This window comes from Halichoerus grypus, chromosome 8, assembly GCF_964656455.1.
Source record: "Halichoerus grypus chromosome 8, mHalGry1.hap1.1, whole genome shotgun sequence".
In the NCBI taxonomy this organism is placed as follows: Eukaryota; Metazoa; Chordata; class Mammalia; order Carnivora; family Phocidae; genus Halichoerus; species Halichoerus grypus.
Window position 1 is genome coordinate 6,490,894 of NC_135719.1, and position 22,770 is coordinate 6,513,663.

The window sequence follows — 22,770 nt, forward strand, 5'->3', positions numbered from 1 at the left end:
GCACCTAACTCCCCTTCATCACTATATACTCCTTGCTTTCAGTCCTTCGAACCCCCAAGTTCTCCTGCCACAGGCCCTTACACTTAACTTTCAGTCTGGAACTTCTATACATACCCCTCCTTTCATCCCCTGCCCGCCAGTCTTTTAATTCCTACAAATCCTTCAGATCTCAGCTCAATCTACACTTCCCCAGAAGCTCAGTCTAGGTTAAACGTTCCCCTATTTTTTTTTTTTTTTTTTAAGAATTATTTATTTAGAGAGAAAGAGAGGGAGCGAGCAGGGGGAGAGGGAGAGAGAATCTCAAGATGACTCCCCACTCAGCCCTACCCAGGATCCGGAGATCAGGACCTGAGCAGAAACTGACTGAGCCACCCAGGCGCCCCTAAATACTCCCCTATTACATCTTTTCAAGGCAGCAGTAATTTCTCTTACCCTCACTACACCTTTAACGTTTTTGTAATTACTAGATTAGGACTGTATCTCCCACTTGACTATAAACTCCATGGCGGGGGGAGGGGGCGGCATGTCTGGTCTTGTTTACCACCGAACCTCCAGTACTTAATCACAGTACCTCCCTTGTTTTTTTGTTTTTCAGATTTTGTCAGAGAGAGAGAGCACACAAGCAGGGTTAATGGCAGGCAGAGGCAAAAGCAGGCTCCCCGCCGAACAAGGAGCCCCACTTGGGACTCCCTCCCACGACCCTGGGATCATGACCCCAGCGGAAGGCAGACTCCCAACCGACTGAGCCACCCAGGCGTCCCCAGTACCTCCCTTGTAATAGGTGCCCAATAAATACTGGCTGAACAAATGAATTACTGAACTCCCTAGGCCCTGGGCCCCAGCCCTTTACATTCACTAATTTGATCCTCATACCAACCCTATGAAGTAGGTGTTACTAGTTCCAATTTAGATGAAGATCTTTCGGGATTTGGAGAGATTACATAATCGTCCCAAGGGTTAGGCGGCCAGTAGTAGCAGAGGCAGAAATGAAACCCAGTCCTGTTCAGCTCCAGACCCCAAGATCCCATGCTCTTAATTACTACCCCCGCCCCCGTCAGGGCCTAGGTGGGGTGGGGGGGCTGGGGAGGGCCGAGAAAATGCAGAAAGGGCACACTGACCGAGAGAGCCTTGCAGCCAGAGGGAGAACACGCTGAAATCTATCTCAGCGGGTGCATTTGCTAAATTCGGCCGAAAACCAGAGATGAACTGCCAGGCGACTGCGAAGCGCGCAGCACCTCTCGTCCAGACACCAGCGCGGCTCAGGGACGGGAAACGCGCGGGTTTCCGGGCCGGGGCTCCCCCGAGAGCAACACGGAAACGCAAACTTGGAAGCGAAGCGGCTGGCGATGCGGGCCGTGACCGGGCCACAGAGGCGAAACGGGGTGAGATGTCTCAGACGCAGAACAGGAGGGCGGAGAGGGTGGCCCGCCCGGGAGGAGGGAGCCGCGGAACCCGAGGGACGCGGCGGGAGACAGGCCAGAGAAAACACCAGAGCGCCAGCTCGCAACAGCAGCCCTCCGGTCCTCACAGACCCACTCCCTCCCTGAGGCGCTGAGGCCCTACGCCCGGGCAGCGAGCGAAGCCTCCCCCTCCGCCCCCGCCGCACAGTTACCTCGGCCTCGCCGCCACAACCAACTTCCAAAAAGCGCGCTCAACCGCACGCCGCCGCGCTTCCGTCACGGGACACTACAGGCCCCGCCCCCCGCGGCTTAGTTCCGCTGCCCGGGCGCACGCGCGTGGGATGTACCATTAAGGCAGAAGGGGTCGGGAGTCCTCGGACGTTCCCACTCCCAGTCGCGGGGAGGCGCAGCAGGCGAACTCGCATTCAGGACCGCAGAGAGCATGCGCAGTGTGGCCTGAACGTACCTGGAGCGTGGTGTTCACCCGTTAACACCTCTTGGTTACTGTTAGGGAAAGAGTGAGCACGAGATGGGCCGAATCAAGGGACCTCCAGGTCTTTGCATTGGAAGCACCTGGAAGGCAGATGAAGGTGTCCCACTCCTTGCGTTAGGGGAGGTACCAGTAACCCCCAAGATGTAAGCCCCAAGTGGCCAGGCGGCTTTTTGTTCTTACCCCTGCAAAACCTTAGCATTTAGCGCATAGTCTGGCAAAGCAGTAAATGCTCAGTAAGTATTTATTAACTGAACAACCGACAGTAGAGCAAAGAGCAATGGAGGGGCAGATCTAGAATCTATTTTAGGTTGAAGGAGCAGCTTGGGCAAAGGGCCTGAGAGCAACAAGCAAGCAAGCCCCTGACTAGTTCGGGAGGTGAAGGTGCTTGGGGTGGGGGTGAGAAAGCAGGGGCTTGGAAGTCCTTTTCACATCAGGGGTAGTGTGGAAAAACAGCAGAAGTGGAAGGACGTGACTGTATTCACATTGTAGAAAAATCTCTCTGGTAGGTGAGTGCTGCAGAGACTTAAAAAGAGATGATGGGGGCGGGGAGGACTGAAAGCAGGACCCTTTAGGTAAATTGCCCTGGAAATAGGTAGTTGCAGTGGGGACAGGCGGAAGGGAGTTGACTGCATGTGAAAAAGGTTAGGAAGTAGAGTGCACCGGCTTGGGGGAGATGTGGGAGGAGCTGAGGAATATTCAGGCTTGAGTGATAGGTGGGGGTGGGTTGATAATGCCAGGGAACTGACACAGGGAGCACAGGGAAAGCTGCAGGTTTGGGGACAGGGTGATGAGGAAGCCTTCAGATTTGGACTTGCCAAATGGCATGTGAAGGAATGCTAAGATCAGAGGTATTCAGTGTGGAGCCTGACACCACCACCACCCCCCCGCCCCCGTCCGCCCGTCCCCAGGGGTGGGATGGGTCTACTTGGCCAGTACTGGAAGAAACAACCCCTGGAAGAGAAGGATGCCTCTCAGCTGTCCAGGCCTGCTTCTTGCTTATGACCCTTCTTAAGCAACTTTTACTTCTATCACGTTTCTGGCCCAATACTGAGCTGTAATATATGGCTAAAACAGAGCAGCTGAGTTGGAAGATGATTCCTGAAAGGAATCCTTTAGCTTGCCAAGGATACAGATGACTTTACCTCATCTTCTCCCCACAAAGCCTCCCTTCTCGGCTGCTTATGGGACTGAGCCATACAGCCACGAATGTATGTGTTTGTGTCATCCAGCAGACTCATTTGCCTTTTTGAGCCTCCAGTCGTGCATCCCAGCTGCACTTACTAAACTGCCTGTGTGAGTGTCTACCCAGTGGCATCGACAGTTCAGTGTCTTTTCTCCCTCTTGTTACACATGCAAAGGAAAAGACTGGACTCAAATGAATAACAGTGTTTCCCCCCCTGGTGCAGGCTTCCTTACTAAGCAACAAACCATATTCATCTGCTTCAACCAACTAAATTCCTACACTGGGCAGCTGGTGAGAACACTGACTTTAGAAGAAACAGCCAATTAAAACCAGGTTTGCAATAGTGGAACTAAATGTTCTTCAGACCTTGTCAGTAGTTCTCATTTGTGTGGTAACATTATAACTACTGATATTTGCAAGAGTCCAGAGAAAAAGGACAAATGGAGGCCCCCTTTCATTCAGGATACTGGGTCTTGCAGTGTGAGGGGCTTCATATGTTTGCATGAAGATCTACCCCATGCCTCCCCCCTAGAGCTGCTGTTGGCTCCCCTTTGGGTCTATAGTTGTGCACACCAGCCCGCCTACCCTGGAGAGGGTGGACCGAGGAAGGGGTCTGTATAGGCCAAGGAAGCAACTTTGGGGATGTTTTGGAAGGTACTCAGAGCGTGGTCTGAAGGCAGGCATGTGGGTTTTGGTGGTTACACTCTCTAGGATCCTTGATCTCATCATCTAGGAAGGGGGCTAATAAGGCAGCCACCCAGACCAAGAGCTCTAGTTGCCTGGGTTTAAGGGCGACTCGATTAAGAGAATAATCAAGGTAGCACGTATCGAAAGCCTAGCACTTAGAAACCCTTCATACTGTTAGTTCCCTCCAGCAGTCCCACATTTGGGTCTAAATATGGAAGAATTGGACTCAGGGTCTCAAACACATATTTGTACACCCGTGTTCACGGCAGCATTGTTCACAGAAGTAAAAGGTGGAAACAACCCAAGTCTTCGTGGACATTGAATGGATAAACAGAATGTGATATATCCAGACAAAGGAATAATCTTCAGCCTTAAAAAGGAAGAAATGCTATCTGTCACTTACTACAACGTGGATGAACCCAAAGGACATTATGCTAAGTGAAATCAGCCCATCACAAAAAGACAAGTACTGTATGATTCCACTCATAAGAGGTATCAAAAGGAGTGAAATTCACAGAAACACAAAGTAGGATGATGCTTGACCAGGGTCTGGGGAGGAGGGAGAAATAGGGAATTATTGCTTAATAGATACGAAGTTTCAGTTTTGCAAGATGAAAAAGTTCTGGAGATCTGTTTCACAATAATAGGAATACTTCACACTACTAAAGTGTACATTTGAAAATGGTGAAGATAATTAGCCAAAAAAAAAAAAAGGACAATACTATCTGGGCAGCTCATAGGATTGTTAAGGAGAACCAGCTGAGTCTACCCTGAAGAAATTCCAACCTGGTAGGATTTGAGGTAGAGGTTTAACAGCTACTATGTGTATCCCCAGGGTCTAGAAAACTGACACACAGAGTGGCTTCATAAATATTTATTAAATGGGTACAGAATTATGAACTCACCCTTAGAAAAATACAGTTTTAAATTATCTCAGTGAAATGTTAACAGTTCAAACCCAAGATTTTGACTTAAAAATATATTACTACTTTTAAAGGTTTTTGTGAATTTGAAATCATTTGAAGATTAAAAGTCCAAAACAGGGCACCAGGGGCGGTACAACTTGTTGAGTGTCTGACTCTTGGTTTTGGCTCAGGTCCTGATCTCGGGGTCATGAGATCGAGCCCCGCAACGGGCTCCAAGCTTGGAGGGGGGAATCTGCTTGGGACTCTCTCTGCCTTTCTCTCTGCCCCTCCTTCTCTCTCTCAAATAAATGAATAAGCCTTAAAAAACAAAAAAAAAAAAGAAAAAGAAAAGTTCAGAACAACCACAACAAATAAAAATGTTAGCTCCCTTCCCCTACTGGTCTCTTTTTTCTCAGAGGCCTGAAAGACAGGACGGGGGGCCTGGGGGGGAGTAATCCTTAAAAACTGGCCTCTCGCAATTGGTGATGTTTGATTAAGGTTTGTAGATTATCCCAGTACACTGTATGCTAACTAACTGGAATTTATTTTTTTATTTTTATTTTTTTAAAGATTTTATTTATTTATTTGACAGAGACACAGCGAGAGAGGGAACACAAGCAGGGGGAGTGGGAGAGGGAGAAGCAGGCTTCCCACCGAGCAGGGAGCCCAATGTGGGGCTCGATCCCAGGACCCTGAGATCACGACCTGAGCCGAAGGCAGACGCTTAACGGCTGAGCCACCCAGGCGCCCCCTAACTGGAATTTAAATAAAGGTTTGTAGATTATCCAATTGTATTATATCAATGTTCATTTTGTGATTTTGGTCATTATACCGTGGTTCATTATGAGAATGTCCCTAGTTTTTTTTGGAAATACACCCTGTTTGTTTTTCCTCATATTGTTAAACCTTACCTCACCAAAAATAACCTTTGAACAAGCATACCGATAGATTTTATTTATCCTCATTGCTTTTACCCCTGGCACTGCGCACTTCCCCACGACCACAGCAGACCCTTCTTTGGGGAATGAGCATGGCTCCGGGAGACCTGCAGCTTTTTAGCTCTGTGGGGCAGCCCATGCTGGTCAAGGCACCCTCATTCCCACCGTGTAACTGTAAGGAAGGTGCAGAATGTCCCCCGACCTGGGTTTTCCCATTTTCCGAAGGAGGGGTTGAGCCCAGGACAATTATTACCGGCCAAAAGGGAATGGTGGTGACCAGATTCTTGCCCTCAGGAAAGTGAGGTGATGTCACCTTCCCCAGAAGCCAGGGGGCAGGTGTGACTTTCCTGAGCAGTCACTTCTGGAGGACGGAGCACAGCCTGCGTGTTGCACGGTAAGAGGGCTTTAGAATGACCAGGACCCCACTCCCCACCAACTGTGCGGCTTTGGGCAGGGCCTCCCATCTCTCTGACTCTCAGCTCCCTATTCTGTAAAAAAGGGGAAGATCCTCTCTACCTCACATCTGGAAGGACCACAGGTAAGGGACCTGTCACAGTACAGAATGGGGGCACAGCCAATCCGAGCCCCCTCCCTGCCTGCCTCCAGCCTGGGAGAGAGAGCCAGGGAGGCTGCGGTTGTCTGCCCACATGGCCAGCACAGGTGTCTGGGCCAATGAGGGCAGCGTCCCCCCTCACACAAGGGAACTATTGTTCTAGCACAGGAGCTAGACATGAACGTGACTCTTGGGGGCGGGGGGGGGGGAGGGGGAGGGGGGAGGGCAGAGGCAGGACCGTGAGCAGAAAATAGTGTTACAGGAAGCTCTGCTCCCTAAAAAGGGCCTCATGGTCTGCTAGCATCCTGAAAAGCTCTTGTTTGGGTCTTTAACCCGCAAGTGTTCTCGGTGCACAGGAGTGTTCCTCGCGAGGCACTCTCTCAGCTGGCTTTGACTGAGGCTATGCTGGGCCTTCTGTCCTTCCTTCCTCCAGAGCTCTCATCCACCCTCCCTTATCTCCCACGAAGCTCACGCTCTTGGAAGCTCACGCTCTTGGAAGCACCGGGGGACAAGTCCTGAATCACATCTATGTTAGTTTGCTAAAGCTGCCGTATCAGAGTACTACATACTGAGTGACTTACACAACAGAAATGTATTTTCTCACAGTTCTGGAGGTTAGGCATCCAAGATCAAGGCATCGGCAGGACTGGTTTCTCCCCAGGCCTCTCTCCTTGGCGTGTAGATAGCTGTCTTCTCCCTCTGTCTTCACATCGTCTTCCCTCTGTAACTGTCTGTGTCCAAATTTCCTCTTCATATAAGGACACCAGCCAGATTAGGGCCTATCCCATGACCTCATTTTACCTTACCCTTTAAAGGCCTTATCTCCAAATACAGTCACTTTCTGAGAGGGGATAGTAATTCCTATACGTAAATTTGGGGGAACACAATTCAGTCCGTAACACCATTTTACAGGTGTCCAGCACACCCATGAGAGCAATCGTGGCCTGGAATTAGCTTAGGATCCCCCCCCATCCTCCTTTCTCCGCTTCCTGCACCCCCCCCCCACCTCACCATTGGCCAGCCCCAAAGAGGAAGAGGGTGGTGGTAAGGATAATCCTCAATCTACTTCCCCACCAATCCTCAGAGCTGATGGGGCATGAGAGGTCAGGCAAGGTAGTGAGTTGGGCACAGGCAGGAGGGGGAGAGGGCCAGATACTCTAGGGCAGTGCTTTTCAAACTTCTCTGTGCATAAGAATCACTGGGGGGGTGGTCCTTGTTAACCTGCAGATTCTGAGTTAGCTTGTCTGGGGAAGAGCCTAAGACTCTGCATTTCTAACAAGCTCCCAGATGATGCTGATGCTCTTGGGCTACAGGCCACACTCCAAGGAATAGTAAGGTTTAGACCAGCACTGTCCATTAGAAATACAATGAGAGCCATTAAAATTAGAAAATTAAAAAAAAAAATTTTTTTTTAAAGATTTTATTTATTTATTTGAGAGAGACAGAAAGAGAGAACAAGCAGGGGGAGCTGCAGGCAGAGGGAGAGGGAGAAGCAGGATCCCCGCCGAGCAGGGAGCCCAATGCGGGGCTCAATCCCAGGACCCTGGGATCATGACCTGAGCCGAAGGCAGATGCTTAACCAACTGAGCCACCCAGGCGCCCCGAAAATTTTAAATTTTCTAATAACCACATCAAAAAAAGGAGAAAGAAACAAGTGAAATTAACTCATATATTTTCAACCCAGTATACTCCAAAGCACTACCACTTCAGAATATTAAGTCATGTAAAAATCCTTAATAAATTTTATGCTGGGGTGCCTAGGTGGCTGAGTCGGTTAAGCATCTGACTCTTGATTTCGGCTCAGGTCATGATCTCACGGTGGTCTTGAGATCAAGCCCCTTGTTGGGCTCTGTGCTTAGCAGGGTGTCTGCTTGAGAGTCTCCCTCTCCCTCTGCCCCTCCCCCCGCTCGTGCACGCGTGCTCTCTCTAAAATAAAAAAATACAAATCTTTAATTAAAAAAAAGAAATTTTATGCTCTTTTTTGTGCTTAGTCTTCAAAATCCAGTAGGTATCTTATATTTATAGCACATCTCACGTTGGACTCTCAATACTTGATCACAGAATTTACAGTTGAAAAAGTAGAAGCACACACCTAAGTCATTCCAAACATACTTCACAGTTTTCCAATAACTGGATCTAGTACCAACCTTTCCATTTAAATTTAAGTTCATTAAAGTTACAATTCTTTGGTGCCATTATCCGATTTCATGTGCTAAAAAGCTACGGCGGGCTAGTGGACAGTGCAGGACTAGACCCTCAGGGAGCAGAAAGATAGAAATGAGGGGTTCTCCAGCTCCGGGGAGGACTTGGGAGGAAATAAAGTCAGACAGCAGCCTGAGCAGGAGCCCAGGAAAGGGGCTGTCAGAAGAAAAGAGATTAAGGTTACTTAGCTGCACCCCAAGATCCAAGCCCAGGCATTGCGGTCTGCTCTAGAGGAAGGGGTCTAGAGAGACAAGTGGGGGTCAGGCGCTGCTCCGAGGGACTGCCCCTCCGTGACACTCTCATAAGCCCCAGGATGTCTGGAGAGAGCATAAGAGGATGAAGGGATCCCAAATCTACCTAAGTAGGAATCGGTTGTAAACCAAGAACTATTTCGGGGGAAAACCAAAAAGCATTTCTGGGGATGGATTCTGGAGAATGTCCTGTGCACAGAACCTGTCCCAGACACCCCCGGGAGGCAAAATCAGGACCGAGGGTGACATTACAGAAGGCTGCTTGGGGGTCAGACCAAGGATGAGTTTTAAAACAAGGAGGATCATCCAGTAGTAAAAACAGGGAGCTCCCTGCCCTTGGCATCCCAGAGAAAGAATACTCTAGAGAAATCATCCCGCGCCCACCCTCCACTGCACCCCCAGCAGTGAAATACCAAAGCGGAGACTGGGAAGCCACCTGCTGAGGGGCGGCAGCAGAGGGGTTTCTTATCTTACGGAGGGTTGGATAATGTGGGTCCCTCCACCCAGATGCATATTAATTGCACATTTGGGGTAATTGTCAGCATTCACCGCGTATTTACATTTACTAAGTGTCAGTCACTGAGCTAAGCACTTTCATCCTCACTAAAGCCCCGAGCCTGTCCTCCCATCATCCCAGCTTCTCAGAGGAGGACACTGAGTCAGAGTGGTGAAGTTAATTCTCACAGCTAGAAGGTGCTGGAGTTAGGATTTAAAAGTGGGCAGCCTGATTCCAAAGCAGGCTCCTATCACTCCGCCGTACTGCCTAGAAGGCGGCTCAGCCTGTCTTGCCCTCTTCCCGCTCCGCCTTATCCAAGGCGCCCCACTCACTGCGGAGGTGACATCTACCACACCCGGCGGGAGAGTGACAGGCCTGGATCTGCCACCAAGACCACTGCGTCCACAATCACATTTAAAATTTCCCTCCATCTCTTGCATGTCTTACCCTGCGATGTGCTTTCTCAGACCCCCCTGCAATGAGAGAGAGCGAGCGAGTGAGCAAGGAGGAGGGAATGGGGCTGGCCCAGATCCCACCCCCACTGCCCAGCTTCCACATGGCTGAGCAGGAACTCAGGAGCAGAAGCACACAAAAGAGGGCTTTGAGGTGGCTGCAGCCAGGCCCAGGCCAATCCCCCCGCCCCCCTGGTGCTTCACTTGCCCCAATCTGGGCCTCCCTGTAAGCCTGATTTAACGGGGAAACTGTGGGCCTTGAGAAGTTCCTTGTGACACACTAATCCCAGGCTGCTGACTGGACCACGCCCCCAGTGGAGGCAACCTCCAGGCTCCCCGAGGAGGAGGAGGAGGAGGAGGACGGCGGACGCAGGTACCAGGTAGCCCTAAGGAGAGCTCGTAGGTAAGTCAGTAGCAGGGGTCTGGCTGGGCCAAGGAGCCCAGGACTGGGATGAGGATTGGGGGGGTGGGGGTGGGGAGACCACATCCCAGGCTGCCTGTAAAACTGAAACCAACTGGCCATTCTCCAAGTGCTGCTAGATCAACCTGATGGCAGATTTAGCAAATAAAAATACAAGGCACCCAGTTAAATGTGAATTTCAGATGAACAACAAAGACTTTTTTAGTGTAAGTATGTCCCAAATATTGCATGGGACATACTTATGCTTCAAAAGTCTTTGTTGTTCATCTGGAATGGACACGGGATTGGGCATTCTGTATTTTATCTGGCAACCCTAGATGGCAGGGAACAGCTTCACCACGGAATGGGGGTGAATGTGTTTTCATTGTATATAGTTCATAAATCAGTATTTTAAAAACTCAAAATTAATTAGATTGGGCATATTTTTAAAAGAACTACTGTACTGACTTTCACCTTCTAATTCGAGGCTCTAGGATCTTGTCCTAACGATCTGCTTAACTGGCTGGGGGTGTCCTGCCACTATCTCGCCTGCCTAAGCTCAATTCTATCAGCCTCTCCATTCCTGTTCCAGCAAAACGCAAGTGAGGGAGGCCACACCAGTATTTCAGTCTGTCTCTGTGTCCACACAGTTGGAAGTCTACCTGCCAGAGACAAGGCTTAGATTTGATTCCAGTTGGTGGGTTCCCTGCCCTGGCTGGAGCTGGGGAGTGGGAGAGGCAGGGAATTAGGAGATCCTCAGATATTCCCTGGGCTCTGGGATCCTCTCAGTCTCTCTGGGCACACTAGGGCAATGATCAGTCTGATGCTAAGAAAGGGAAGGGAAATCACGTTTTAGAGCAAAACATTGTGCTAGGTACCTTACAGAAATGATAGGCTCTTCATTACAACTCTATTTGGTAGGTACAATTATTATCCCCAATCTGAAGATGGGGAAACTGAGGCTCAGAATGGTTCAATAACTTGCCTAAGGTCATGTGGGTGGTAAATGACGACTCTCGGTTCCAACCCAGGTTTCTCTGACCCTAAAGGGTTTTCTGTAACACCCATTCTCCTAGGGAGTTTGCCTGGAGAGGTCTTGGCCCTAGCTGTCAAAGCGGTGGTTCAAGTCTCACCTTCGTTACTTTCCAAAAATGAGCAGGTGACAGAACTGACAAGTGGGAACCTGGTCAGAGACAGGAGCAGGGTGGTGACAGCTCCTTTAAAGGCAGTGGGGATGTTTAGGGGGAGAGGAAAAAAAATCTGGCTACAGGAAAGCTGTCTCCAAAAATACTCAGTGGGTTGAGCAGGTTGTCATGTGGGCAATGGATGAGATTTGTTCTGGTGGCCAAGCACTGCCTCTCTGCACGTTATTTAATTGAACCTTCATTACCCTCCTTCCACCTCCCTTTTCCAGGGGACAACCAAGACTCAGGTTAAATTACATAGCTTGCAAGTGGAAGAGACAGACTTTGAACCCAGGCCCAACTTTTGCCCCAAGAGGCTGCGTCCCGATGCTCATGGGAAGTCACAGCTTGGGCTCCGGGCCTGATCCCTGGCTGTTTCTGGTTGTGCGACAGTGGACAAGTCACTTACTCTCCCTGGGGTCTGCTCCTTCCCATGTAAGATGGGGAGAATAATGCCGGCTCTGGCTCTGAGATACTCATCTGAAATTACTTAGCGCATCACAGAGCACAGAACACACACCCGGTATTCTGGTTACATAACTAGTCATCACCCCTCCTGGGAATGAATGCACCAGAGAAGGGGCCATCCACTAGGCTGGGAAGTTTCCGAGATCCCCCTTTGGGCTGGAGAAGGAGGGCCACAGACAGGAGGAGCGATTGCCTTATTCTGCAGTGATCATGTAACTTCAGAATGGAGGCCAAAACTAGGCTCTCCCTGGCTGCACCAACTCATCTTAAGAACTAAGGTTTGCGGTATTTGTGTGTATTCCTTCTCAAAGGAGTCTTTCCCAAAGTGTAGCCCAAGGATCATTTTCTTCAGGGCCGTGGTGGTGATGGGGTGATGGGGTGCTGCTTTAAAATGCAGATTCCTGGCCCCAGTTCAGACCCCCTGAGTCGGAATCACAGGGTGCATGCAGGACCCAGGCACCTGTATTTCTACCAGATTCCTCAGGCGATTCTTATGCACTCAAAAGTTTGAGATCCATTGTTCTGAGACATTAAGAGAATGGTCTGTCCAGACTACTGCCCCCCTTGACTTCCTGCCCTAGGGAGGAGGCCGCCTGGAGAGGCCAGCACAGAAGTGAGGCCCTTATTTTTCTGAGGACTCAGTCTTCCAGAGAGGCAGCATGTCAGAGGGCGTGAGTACCCCTGTGCTCTGGTCTCCCCCCACATCTGCCTTCCCTCCTCCTTCTCTCCCTCCCCATTTCTCTATTGTTTGGTCTGCTCAGGACCCTTATGGGCACTCACCCGTACAATCCCTTTGTGGTCCGGGACCCCACCCAAAGGGAGAAGGCTTAACAGTGACCTTGGACAAAAGTACTAGTTTAGGGTCTGAGCAGGCCCATTGCACTGGCCTGCTCAAGCTGATGGGGGGCTCTCCCTGTTTTTTCCTGACTTCTCTCTGCCTAGGTGGGCACGTTCCGAGTGGTCCCTGAAGAGGAACAAGAGCTCCGTGCCCAGCTGGAGCGGCTTACGACCAAGGACCATGGACCTGTCTTTGGCCCGTGCAGTCAGCTCCCCCGCCACACCTTACAGAAGGTGAGGTGGCCCGGGGTGCAGGGAGGGGCGGGCTGGGGCGGGCGAACAAGGGGGAATGTTGACAGCATCCTCTCTCCTGTAGGACGGGTCCAGCCCCAGCTCTCCAGGATATCCTGGAGCGAACGGACTGGCCTGTTCTAGGGGCCGTTCTGGAGGTCAGGGCCATGGCAGCAACACTGCGCTGACCAGCATCCAGGCTAGCCTAATCCGAGACTATAGCACCAACAGATATCAATGCCAGGACCTAGAGCCCCTGAGTGACTAGAGGCAGATATGAGGAACACTGGTTTGCAAGTGGCCCAGGGGAACAGGAACCCAGCTGCTGCCCCCACTGGATAGGCAAGAAGCCTGAGCTCTAGAATCAGACCTAACTTTCAACTTGCTGTGTGACCTTGAGCAAGTAGCTTTCCCTCTCTGGGTCTTGCCCTTTGTACCTCTGAAGAAGGTTGTTGGACCAGCTCAGAGAGGATCAGACTGTGCTCTGCAGAAAGTGGCAGAGCTGTCCTGGCCTGAGCTGAGCCTGGGCTCCTAGCTTGCATCTCTGTTGCCAAGGGAAAGGCGCTCTGAGTTCCCCCAGACCTGAGTCCCCCTCCTTTGCCTTCCCCCCCAACTCCTGCTGTCCAAGGAGAGAGCTGCCTGAGGCATGCGCAAGAGTTCTGCAGACCCAAACAAGGGGAGGAATAAGAGGCTCTGGGGCAGGGGGCAGGCTGCGGTCTGCGGGGTATCTTTTTTTTTTTTTTTTTAAAGATTTTTATTTATTTGACAGAGAGAGACACAGTGAGAGAGGGAACACAAGCAGGGGAGTGGGAGAGGGAGAAGCAGGCTTCCTGCCAAGCAGGGAGCCCGATGCGGGGCTCGATCCCAGGACCCTGGGATCATGACCTGAGCTGAAGGCAGACGCTCAACGACTGAGCCACCCAGGCGCCCCTCTGCGGGGTATCTTTGTTTTTGAAAAGATCAGAATCAAGCCTGGGAGGCTGCAGAGAGAAGTGACTGAAAGTCCAGCCTGAGTGTGAGCCCCAGCTCCACCCCTTCCTGCTTGGGTCACCTTCACCTCTAGGGGCCTCAGTCTGCTCATCCTGAGAAATGGGATGTGGATACTCACTTTATGGCGGTGGGTTTCGGCCTTCGGTATTTCAAGGCCTTAGCAGAGTGCTACGTAAGGGCTCCAGGAAGGGGAAGCCGCTGTCCTTAGAAACGCTCACCCCTTTGTTGGTCTCCTGCCAACAAACCCAGGATGCGGGTTTGACCCAATGTTCTGCGAAAGTAACCGGCAGTCTCAGGGGCTGCCAGTGCAGATGCTGCTCTTGGGGGCAGAGGAGCCATGGCCCCAGCGGCAAGCCCTCGGCCCCTCGGCCGGGCTGGCACTGGCAGGGGACTCCTCGCCTGGGCGGCCTGCTCCGCACCCGCGCGCCCGTCTGGGCCTCGCTGCCTCCACCCCACCCCGTTCCAGGCCAAGGACGAGCTGAACGAGCGGGAAGAGACCCGGGAGGAGGTGGTGCGAGAGCTGCAGGAGCTGGTGCAGGCCGAGGCGGCCTCCGGGCAGGAGCTGGCCCGGGCGGTGGCCGAGCGCGTGCAGGGGAGGGACAGCGCCTTCTTCCTGCGCTTCATCCGCGCGCGGAAGTTCCACGTGGGGCGCGCCTACGAGCTGCTCAGAGGTGAGACCCGCGCCCCGAGGCAGCGCCTCCCGAAGGCTGGGGCGCCCAGGTGGTGAGGGTGGCGTTGACTCTCACCCGGGCACGGAGGAGGCTGTCCCCTCCCCTCCCCACTCGTTCCCTACCTTGTGCGAGTCCTTATCCTTACCCGGAGCCTCCTTCTCCTTACCTGGAAAATGGGGTGTGAATTCAACAGCCTCCGCGTTCCTAGAGGTCTGGCTCCCCTCCCCTTTCTCCCAGGCCTGGAGAGCGTTCCCGTCACCCCCACCCCAGCCTAGGCTTTGGCTGACCATGGCTGCAGGAAAGGGGGGGTGTGTGCCCGTCGCCCTGCAGGTACCTAAGCCTCATGCGGAGTGGGGCTGGAGACGGTGCCAGCCCTGGGAAGGAGCCCTGAAGACAGAACTGCCTGGGCCTGTTGGCTGGCTCAAGACAGGTTTCCTAAGGAAATCCAATCTTTAGTGGGGGGAGGGGGGGAGAGAGAAAGGGGTGTCCCAGCAGGCCCTCTGCAGGCTAACGATTCTCCTTTTTTTACTTCTTCCTTCCCCAAAAGTGAATTCACAGCCACGCTGTGCCAACCACTCTTTTAGGCCAAAGGATGCAGCAGAGAACAAAGCAGACAGGAACTGCCATCATGGACTTCATATGCTAACTGCGGAATAATAAACCAGAGAAATAAAATAAAATTACCTAGACTGTTTGGTAGTAAGAAAGGATAATGAGGAAAAAATAAAGGAGGTGGATGTAAAGACCCGAGGGGTTGGAGTTTTAGGTAAAGTGGCCAGGAAGGCTCCAGGGCAAAGGGAACTTCTGAAGAAAAATGCAAAGGAAATGAGATGGGGGTGGGGCTATACCTGGAGGGTGGTAGGAACGGTGAGGAGGTCAGTGGCATTCCCTAGGCAAATGCTCCCCAAGAACCTCTCCTGGGCCTGGTCCCTCTAGGGTTCGGTGGTCGAGAGGCGGGGACTTGTTCAGGACAGGTAAGGGGGGGTTTGTGGGTGGGAGAAGTGCTTCTGGAATCAGGAAGGGCCTTTGGCTTCTGCGTGGGGTTGAGGTTTGATCTTGGCGTCTTTTCTATGCAGCTAACCCTGTGCCCAACTGGGAAGCCTGAATCTCTGCCCGTGGGCAAGAGAAAATAACAAGTAATAATCGTCCTCAGATTCAGGATTACACCTCATGTTGGCACGGTTTACAGGTTCATACCTAGAATCGCATTTGATTACTGCAGCAGTTTGGTGAGATAGGCCAACCGTGTTTTGAAGAGGAGACAAGGGGCTCAGAAAGGTTGCTTGTGCCCTGCTTGGTCGCACACAGGACGCTTGTGGAGGAGCCAGGCAGGAGTCCGGGTCTCTGGAATCTTGCTGTGTGCCATTCCCCGAGGGGCTGGCTCCCTGAGGGGCTCGTCTGCTCTCCCTCCGCCAGGCTACGTGAACTTCCGGCTGCAGTACCCCGAGCTCTTCGACAGCCTGTCCCTGGAGGCGGTCCGCTGCACCGTGGAGGCCGGCTACCCTGGTGTCCTTTCCACTCGGGACAAGTATGGCCGGGTGGTCATGCTCTTCAACATCGAGAACTGGGACTCCGAAGAAATCACCTTCGACGAGGTCAGTGGGGGCTGACCTTCCCGGGCAGGGGAGAATTTGCAGGCAGGGCCCATTGGCCCATACATGACTACTCCCTGGTACCCCTGCCAAGTGGCAGTGACAGCCGTGGGTCAGCCCTGCCGAATGCTGAAAGCTGAGAGCGACACAGAGAACGGGGATTAATGGACTGGGGGTTGGGAGAGATTCTGGAAAGCCCAAGTTTCAACCTATTAAGCAGCCTGAGTTCTCTGCATATATTTATTTACTTGACCATATGACTTGAAGAGTATTCGTTTGATTTCTTTTTTATCATGTGATTTTATTTTTTTCTTCATGATAAGGGTACTCTGTAATCCCCATCACCTATTTACCCGTCGCCTCACCCACCTCCCCTCTGGTGACCATCAGTTTGTTCTCTATAGTTAAGAGTCTGTTTCTTGGTTTGCCTCTCTCTCTTTTTTCCCTTTTGCTCGTTTGTTTCTTAAATTCCACATATGAGTGAAATCATATGGTGTTTGTCTTTCTCTGATGGACTTATTTCACTTAGCATTATACTCTCTAGCTCCTTCCACGTCATTGCAAATGGCAAGATTTCATTCCTTTCTATGGCTGAGTAATAGTCCATTGCACATGTGTACCACGTCTTCTTCATCCATTCATCTCTCCAGGGACACTTGGGCTGCTTCCATTATTTGGCTACCGTAGATAATGCTGCAATAAACATAACGGTACATGTATCCCTTTGAATTAGTGTTTTTGTATTTTCTGGTCTCTGCATTTATATATATGTGTGTGATTTTGCTTGTCAGGCCCTTAAGAGAGCTACCCTAAGTGGGGGGAATTAGGGTTTGTCTCAGGAGGACTTTGGCATGTGCCTCCAAGTCTTAAAAAAAAAAAAATGTACAGACCCACTTTTGAAGACGCTGTCTTGTTGTCTCAGCATGATTTATTGAGCAGTCCATCTTTTTTCCCAGTGACTTGAGATGCCATCTTAATCACAGTCTCTATTTTCATATACATTTGGGATGATCTCTGGACTTGTATTCTGTGTCAGTCTCTGTCTATTCATGCTCCAATACACACAGTTTTAATTACAGAGATTGTGTAGAATGTTTAATATGTTAAGGTTAGTTCTGTCCTATGACTCCTCTTTTTCAGGGATTTTCTAGCTATTCTTTTATGTCTACCTTTTCCTATAGACTTTAGAATTAACTTGTCTAGCTCCAGGAGAAATGTACTTTTATTGGGAGCAAATTTGGGGGAAATTAGCATCTTTATGAATGCAACATCATGTCCTGCCATACTACCCACGAATGAAGAGCGCCTCACCGTCCCTTTTACATGCCTACTTTTGAACTTGTATTTTTATTATTTTTTTATTTTTTAATTTATATTTATTTATTTATTCATTTATTTATTTTTAAGATTTTCTTTATTTATTTGACAGAGAGAGACACAGCGAGAGCCGGAACACAAGCAGGGGGAGTGGGAGAGGGAGGACCAGGCTTCCCGCGGAGCAGGGAGCCCGATGTGGGGCTCGATCCCAGGACCCTGGGATCATGACTTGAGCCGAAGGCAGATGCTTAATGACTGAGCCACCCAGAAGCCCCTTTATTATTTTAATTAATTAATTAGCTAAAGAAATCTCTGCACCCAACATGGGGCTCAAACTCATGACCCCAAGATCAAGAGTCACACACTCTACTGACTAAGCCAGCCAAGTGCCCCCTACTTTTGAACTTTTAGGAGCCTTTTCAAGTTTTCCTCATAAACATTATGCACATTTTTCCTTAAGTTTGTCTTAAGTGTTGCTATAAATGGGGTTTTCTCTGCCATTATATCTTCTGATTGGTTATTGTTGGTATATATGAAATTATTGGTTTTGGTTATTAGTTTTATATCCTGAATTCTTTTATTTATGGTAGTTTTTTAATTGATTCCCTTGGGTTTTCCAAGAATGCTATCATATTATTGTAAATAGAAAAGACAGTTTTTCTTTTCCTTTTCTACTTATGAATTTTTTTTTTTAGGATTTTATTTATTTATTTGACAGAGAGACACAGCGAGAGAGGGAACACAAGCAGGGGGAGTGGGAGAGGGAGAAGCAGGCTTCCCGCGGAGCAGGGAGCCCGATGCGGGGCTCGATCCCAGGACCCTGGGATCATGACCTGAGCTGAAGGCAGACGCTTAACGACTGAGCCACCCAGGCGCCCCTCTACTTACGCATTTTTTTAAAAACACTTGGTCACATTGGCTAACACCTGCAACAGAGGGTTAAATGGTGTAGAGCTAGCGAGCATCCCTATCTTGTTCCTGATGCTAGGAGCAGGCGTGGTGTCTTAGACTAACTAAGATACTGGCTTTAGGACTGAGGGGCGTGTATGTGTTTGTGGGAGAGATTTAAAAATATTTTTTCTTGGGGTACTGGCTGGCTCAGTCAGTGGAGCATGCACCTCTTGATCGTGGGGTTGTGAATTCGAGCCCCACATTGGGTGTAGAGATTACTTAAAAATAAATCTTTAGGGGCGCCTGGGTGGCTCAGTCAGTTAAGCATCTGACTCTTGGTTTTGGCTCAGGTCATGATCTCAGGGTCGTGGGATCGAGCCCCGTGTCAGGCTCTGTACTCAGTGCGGAGCCTGCCTCAGTTTCTCTCTCCCTCCTGCTCATTCTTCTCTCTTTCTCAAATAAATAAAATCTTTAAAAAAATTAAAAAAAAAATTTTTTTTTAAAGTAGGCGTGGAGCCCAATGCAGGTCTTGAACTCATAACCCTGAGATCAAGACCCAAGCTGAGATCGAGTCAGATGCTTAACTGACCGAGCCACCCCCCCAAAAATAAAATCTTTTACAAAAAACACTATTTAAAAATACTTTTTCTTATTACATGGTGACATCTACTTATTAGAAAATGCAAAAAAATAATAAATTAAAAATCATCCACAATTCTACCAGAGATTTCTACCATTGACATCCTTCCAATCGACTTTCTTTTTTTTTAAGATTTTATTTATTTATTTGAGAGATGGGGAGAGCACAGAGGGAGAGTAAGAGGGAGAAGCAGACTCCCCGCTGAGCAGGGAGCCTCTCATGGGAATTGATCCCAGGACCCCGAGATATGACCCAAGCTGAAGGCAGACCCTCAACTGACTGAGCCACCCAGGCATCCCCCAATCTACTTTTTCTAGAAACATGCACACACATGCACACTACACACAATTTTTTCTTATAAAAATGGGATCATATACTACAATAATATATCACGAATGAATATTTTCCTGTATCATTTCATTGTATATATATAATTTTAACTGCTCCAGAATATTCCATGGCATGAATGTACCATAATTTCACCAGTCCCTTATTATTGGGCATTTAGGTTGTTTCCAATGTTTCTACTATTAAAAGGGTGCAAGGAAAAACACCCTAGCATCTAACCATGGATATGACATTCAAGGTTATTTTCTTGGGACATATCCACAGAGGTGGAATGTCCCCATTTAAAGCCTGTGACAAATTTCCTCCGGTAAAGGATGTACTAGTTAGTTCTCCCCTCAGGACCTTAAGCCTTAATTATCTTTGCATGTTGGGTCTTACAGCCTGTCCACTCTGTGTCCAAGATCTTGCAGGCATATTGTTTCATCCTGGAGAAGCTACTAGAGAACGAGGAAACTCAGATTAATGGTTTCTGCATCATCGAGAACTTCAAGGGCTTTACCATGCAGCAGGCTGCCGGACTTCGGGCTTCTGATCTTAGGAAGATGGTGGACATGCTCCAGGTGAGGCTTCCGCCCTCTCTCCTGCAGGAGCCTCTCACAGGGCAGGAGGCTGGGAAGCTGGGCCCAGGTGCCCTGCTTAATGGTGCTCGCCAGGACCCTAGATCTAACCACCACCTAGCACCATAATGAGGAATGACAACCACAGAGGCTTGGATGGTGATCCACAGTGTGCCAAGCATTCACATTCATTCCTTAACTCCTTGAGAGCAGACCCTTCCTCCTCTCTGCTTCATTTTACAAACCTTGAAACCCAGGCTCAGAGACTTGAGTGACTTCTCAAGATCATAAAACTCTAAAGTGGAAGAGGTCAGACTTGAACCTACACCTTCTGACCTGGAATCCCCTTCTCTGTCCACACATGTCACAGTGCTTCTCTTTGAATGTGAATTTGTCCCAAGAAAGGGATGATTGTTAATGTCCCTGACAGCTCACTCCTGTGTATACTGATGTGTCAGAAGTCCTTCCGAAATCTGCTTTATGTATATCTGGGAAAGGAGGGGTGGGAGATGGGGGTCATGGGGGGCGGTAGGTGTTGAAGGACAATGAGGTATGATAGTAGTGTCCCTGGGGTCTCTAATAGTTTTCAGTCCACTCAGCAGGCAAGTGGGTTTGAAAAAGCTTGGTCACCTAAAAACCAAGCAAGGCTAGCATTTCATTTCCTCACTTCGCCTAATGGCAAGGTGTTACACATCAGCAGGGATGGCCTCTGGGATTTCCTCCCTGCAGTTTGGAGCCTTGGTGAAGCCAAGGCTCCCCAGTTGCTGGCCCAGGAATGGAACCTTTAGTGGGCTATCCTTTGGGGCAATCATGTGATGAGACAAGTGTGTCCTCAAGTCATGGGGGAGGCAGTGGGGGAGTGAGTGGGAGCCTCTGAGGCCACTGGGGCCATGGGCTGGAGCACTCTCTGTCACTGCAGGATTCCTTCCCAGCCCGGTTCAAAGCCGTCCACTTCATCCACCAGCCGTGGTACTTCACCACCACCTACAACATGGTCAAGCCTTTTCTGAAGAACAAGTTGCTCCAACGGGTGAGTGCGTGGTCACACAGGGAGGGTGCTCACCAATTCTCTGGCCAGTGAGGGGGTGGTGGCCATAGCAGGAAAGAGTTCACGAGACAAGGGGGATGAGGGTGGGAGGAGGAGGGGACCCCACCTGAGCCCTCCTCAGACTCTGTGCCGTGGTCCTGAGCTGAGTGACAGCACGACACGGAGGACTGTGGAGACGGACACCATCAGGCAGACGGGGCATGCTGTGCCTTTCTCCTCCTGTCCCTTTCCTCCCCTCCGTCTCCCATCCTGAGGGCACCCCCCCCCCCACTCAGCTCTGTCTCCCCGGCTTCCCTGCAGGTCTATGTCCATGGAGATGACCTCTCTGGCTTCTTCCAGGAGATTGACGAGGACATCCTGCCCTCCGACTTTGGGGGCACACTGCCCAAGTATGATGGCAAGGTGGTTGCTGAGCATCTCTTTGGCCCCCGGGGCCAAGCTGAGAACACAGCCTTCTGAGGACGTCTCCCGCCATCTACCTGTAGTTAGCACCCCCCGGCTCTCCTCAGCCGTCCTGGACCCAGAAGTTTGGGAAAAGGGCTGCCTGAGGTGGCTGTGGTTCCCCTGAACCCCCTTAAGCTTGGATGAATTCAGGTGTCACCCTCCTCCCAGGTTGGGGGGCAATAAAGCAGGGGCAATTCCCTTGAACACGAAGAATTGGGGACAGTTATATTCCTACTGCCTCTGAAGCTTAGGACAGTGACTTGTGTGGGGTTGAGTTTCAAAGACTCTAAGCTTCTCGATGATTTCCTTTCTAGCAGTTCTACCTCTTGGGGTCTGTGAAAACAGGCAAGGAGGCTGATTTAAAGATCTCTCCGCTGCCAAAGTAAAATACAATAAAAGGATAAAAGAGGAGGGATATAAGACGATCTGGCAAACACAGCAATTTTGGCGGCCGGTAGACAAGAGGGGGCTTTTTTATGTGGAATTCTGGGGTGGAAGCGGCCTCGAAGTGGCTCCATTTTGTGGTGGTTTTGTCCCCTCAGTCGGGCGGGGTGTGATGTGTGCAGTGGTCAGGAGCTGGGACCCCCTTCCAGGGTGGCGGTTGTGTCCCATCCTATGAGGGGTCTCTCCACCCAAGGCTCTCTCCTCTAGACCCCTTGCCTTGACTGGTAGTGGTTTTTTTTGTTTTTTGTTTTTTTAAGATTTTATTATTTATTTGTCAGAGAAGAGAGAGCACAAGCAGGGGGAGCGGCAGAGGGAGAAGCAGGCTCCCCACCGAGCAGGGAGCCCAATGCGGGGCTCGATCCCAGGACCCTGGGACCATGACCTGAGCCGAAGGCAGACGTTAATGACTGAGCCACCCAGGCGCCCCGTGCTTGGCGATTTTTGAGTGTGTGGGGGAGACTCCCCTTAGAGGCCTCTGTGTGCTGAGCCTGCTTCTCCCCTCTGAAGCTGGCTGCTGGGCACCTGGCTTGTGGGCATTGCCAGGGGCTTCTCCCAAGATCCGCCACTGACTTTCCCACCTGGGGGCACACTCTTGTTCCTGTAGTCTGACTAGTGTGGAGGCTGAGGGTCGGCTGGTCTGGCTGCACCCGCCTGGGTACCCCAGGACTCCAGTGATCACCCCAGGGCTCTCCCACACTTGCCCCTCGTTGTGGGCGTGAAACACCCTGGGTACCGCGCCCACTTTTTGGGGCAGGACCTTCAGCGATTTCCTGGGCTGTAGGTTTAATCCAATCCCATCTGCTTTCACTCCTTCAGAAATGTTCCTGATCCACTGAGAGTCCTCGTTCTTGTTTTCCAGTGTGGGTATGTGTGCGTACGTGAACGTGTGAATGTACACACACACGCATTTATTTCTTATATCCTTTCTTTCGTTTCTAGGGTGTGCAGGGTATGCTTATCATCCCAGTAGCTTCTGAGAGTCCACGGTCATAAATGATATTTACATAGGACTCCTGAGCCGGAGGAGGAATCATAGCAGATTATCGTGGGTGGAGGGGTGAGAGGCTTGACCAGGGAGGATTTTCCCCAAACCCTTTCTTCAAACCCTTCAAAACCCCTTCGGAGGTGAGGGTCCCCTTTTCCAAATC

At 50.4% G+C, this 22,770-nt stretch overlaps 2 protein-coding genes across 3 annotated transcripts in view; one reads left to right on the top strand and one right to left on the bottom strand.

Moving 5' to 3' along the window:
* Nucleotides 1-1,697, bottom strand: part of FANCI (FA complementation group I) — an 80,563-nt gene extending 78,866 nt beyond the window's left edge. The window contains exon 1 of one of the 2 annotated variants that reach the window (XM_078078890.1): nt 1,613-1,697. The gene's annotated coding sequence lies outside the window, so the exon portion shown is untranslated. Of the gene's footprint in view, nt 1-1,118; nt 1,531-1,612 lie in introns of those variants that run through there. The other variant, XM_078078891.1, reaches the window with a different exon arrangement.
* An 8,083-nt stretch (nt 1,698-9,780) lies between these two features.
* RLBP1 (retinaldehyde binding protein 1) lies at nt 9,781-21,391 on the top strand. The gene is made up of 8 exons (XM_036072644.2): nt 9,781-9,963; nt 12,194-12,283; nt 12,555-12,683; nt 14,137-14,341; nt 15,758-15,936; nt 19,531-19,689; nt 20,606-20,716; nt 21,035-21,391. Exons 2-8 carry the CDS (start codon nt 12,272-12,274, stop codon nt 21,191-21,193), a joined length of 954 nt encoding a protein of 317 aa, XP_035928537.1. The 5' UTR covers nt 9,781-9,963; nt 12,194-12,271; the 3' UTR covers nt 21,194-21,391.
* Nucleotides 21,392-22,770: the final 1,379 nt, after the last annotated feature.

What these genes read in the sequence shown, in the direction of transcription:
- RLBP1 (XM_036072644.2), top strand. An exon ending in AAGAAATCACCTTCGACGAG is followed by an intron (nt 15,937 to 19,530) that starts GTCAGTGGGGGC and finishes TCTGTGTCCAAG; the next exon opens with ATCTTGCAGGCATATTGTTT. An exon ending in AGATGGTGGACATGCTCCAG is followed by an intron (nt 19,690 to 20,605) that starts GTGAGGCTTCCG and finishes CTGTCACTGCAG; the next exon opens with GATTCCTTCCCAGCCCGGTT.